The sequence below is a fragment of the Ceratina calcarata genome, unplaced genomic scaffold, assembly GCF_001652005.2.
Source record: "Ceratina calcarata isolate Rehan_Ccalc_2016 unplaced genomic scaffold, ASM165200v1 scaffold3020, whole genome shotgun sequence".
Taxonomy (NCBI): domain Eukaryota; kingdom Metazoa; phylum Arthropoda; class Insecta; order Hymenoptera; family Apidae; genus Ceratina; species Ceratina calcarata.
In genome coordinates, this window is record NW_017152689.1 from 1 (window position 1) to 1573 (window position 1573).

At 38.6% G+C, this 1573-nt stretch overlaps 1 protein-coding gene across 1 annotated transcript in view; it reads right to left on the reverse strand.

The window, feature by feature from the left end:
• Positions 1-55: 55 nt before the first annotated feature.
• LOC108624220 (uncharacterized) overlaps positions 56-1573 on the reverse strand; it is a 3682-nt gene continuing 2164 nt past the window's right edge. The window contains exons 2-3 of the mRNA XM_018023365.1: positions 470-770; positions 56-402 (exon numbers count right to left, since the gene is read on the reverse strand). Of these exons, the coding sequence (XP_017878854.1) occupies positions 56-402; positions 470-770 (648 nt within the window). The remainder of the gene's footprint in view (positions 403-469; positions 771-1573) is intronic.

Sequence of the window (1573 nt, forward strand, 5' to 3'; positions counted from 1 at the left end):
CCGATTTTATCCTTCCCCATGCTTATCGTAGTCTATATTTGAAATTTCGATGAAACTACGCAGCACCATAAGAGATATGCATATCTCTATCTTTAAACCCTAAGTCTTTGAGGTGCTGTTTTGTGGCAGGTGGCAATGTACCTCTGCTGCCAACTACGATTGGTAAAATCTTGCCTTCCTTATGTCTGTTATTCTTTAGTAGATGTTGTAAGCAAGCGTTATATTTATTAGTCTTTTCTTCGGAGGCTTGTTTCAGATAATCCCTGTTCTCATAGCGGATGGTAACATCGACCACGAGAGTCCTTTCCCCATTGTTAACTATGAGGTCCGGCTTATAGAGACTACCCGAGACTTTTAGTGTAGGCTCAACCATCACTTCGTTGGAAATCGATAGTTTATTTGCTATAAAAGATTTTACTTCATCGTGTCTTTTAATTCATTAAATGTCTTAAACTTTTAGTGTGAATACACAGGCCCAAAATGTGGCCCAAAATTTCCGGCTGGGCATGGCATCTTCTGCATGTGATGTCAGTGCTCTTGCTGGCTCTGGCTAGTACAACTTTAGTACCAAATGTGTTTGTACGTAGCCGAATGGCATCGATAAATCTAGATGCTTTGAGAAGGTTTTGATTTCTTAGCCAACAATTGCCAATTTTGTCCTGTGCATAATCGGACACCCCCTGTCCTTGACTTCCCAGATTCGACCATTGCTGTATATTTTCTTTACGCAGTCTTCTCTTGGCTATTTCGATATCGTCTATTGTGGCAGGCTAATTTATTCGTAGAGAATTTGCAATTAATTTTAATTTACTTTCGTATTGCTCATTAAATAATAATGATACAGCTGGATCTACTGAAGATTTCATTTTAATTGCCGTTTTTAATATAGATAATTTTATGGTATGTTAAAATCTGGGGAGTCCCAACCCACCGTTGCTTTTTGGGGTATAAAGAAAGCCCGTCGCGGTTGATGGGACCAAATGCAAAATTTCTTTCACTTGCTGTCTTATTTCATTAGCTAATAGCTTAAGAGTCGAAGCACTTGGTGCACTAACTTGGAGACCGTAGATAAAGCGGGGTAAAATATAGGTTGTTATGATATCAATTTTCTGTTGAGGTTTCAGGCAGAATTTTCTGACCCGCTTGATTATTTTAATAATTTCCGGCACAGCTATGCCTTTATAGAGACCTTTCTATGGACCCACATTAGCACCTAGGTATTTAAATATGTCCTCAGGTTCTACATTAGGAATTATCTCCTGATTATTTAATTTGAGGTTTGGATTTTTGAGGTACCAAGTGTCTTTCTTGGCAATTATTTGGAAGCAACAGCTTTTTCCTGACGAGATGCTCATTCCTAAGGTATGTAAGTATTGGGTAGCTACATTTAATTGTTTTTGAGCTTCTTAGGTATCTTTTGCTAGGAAAACGATATCGTCTGCAAAGGTCAATACAGATGCCTTTGTCGTATCGTTCACCAGAATACCATCAGTTTCTTCTTCTAATAATTCGATTAAGGGTTCCATGGATAGGTTAAATAACAGTGGCGATAGAGGGTCGCCTTGTTTCACCC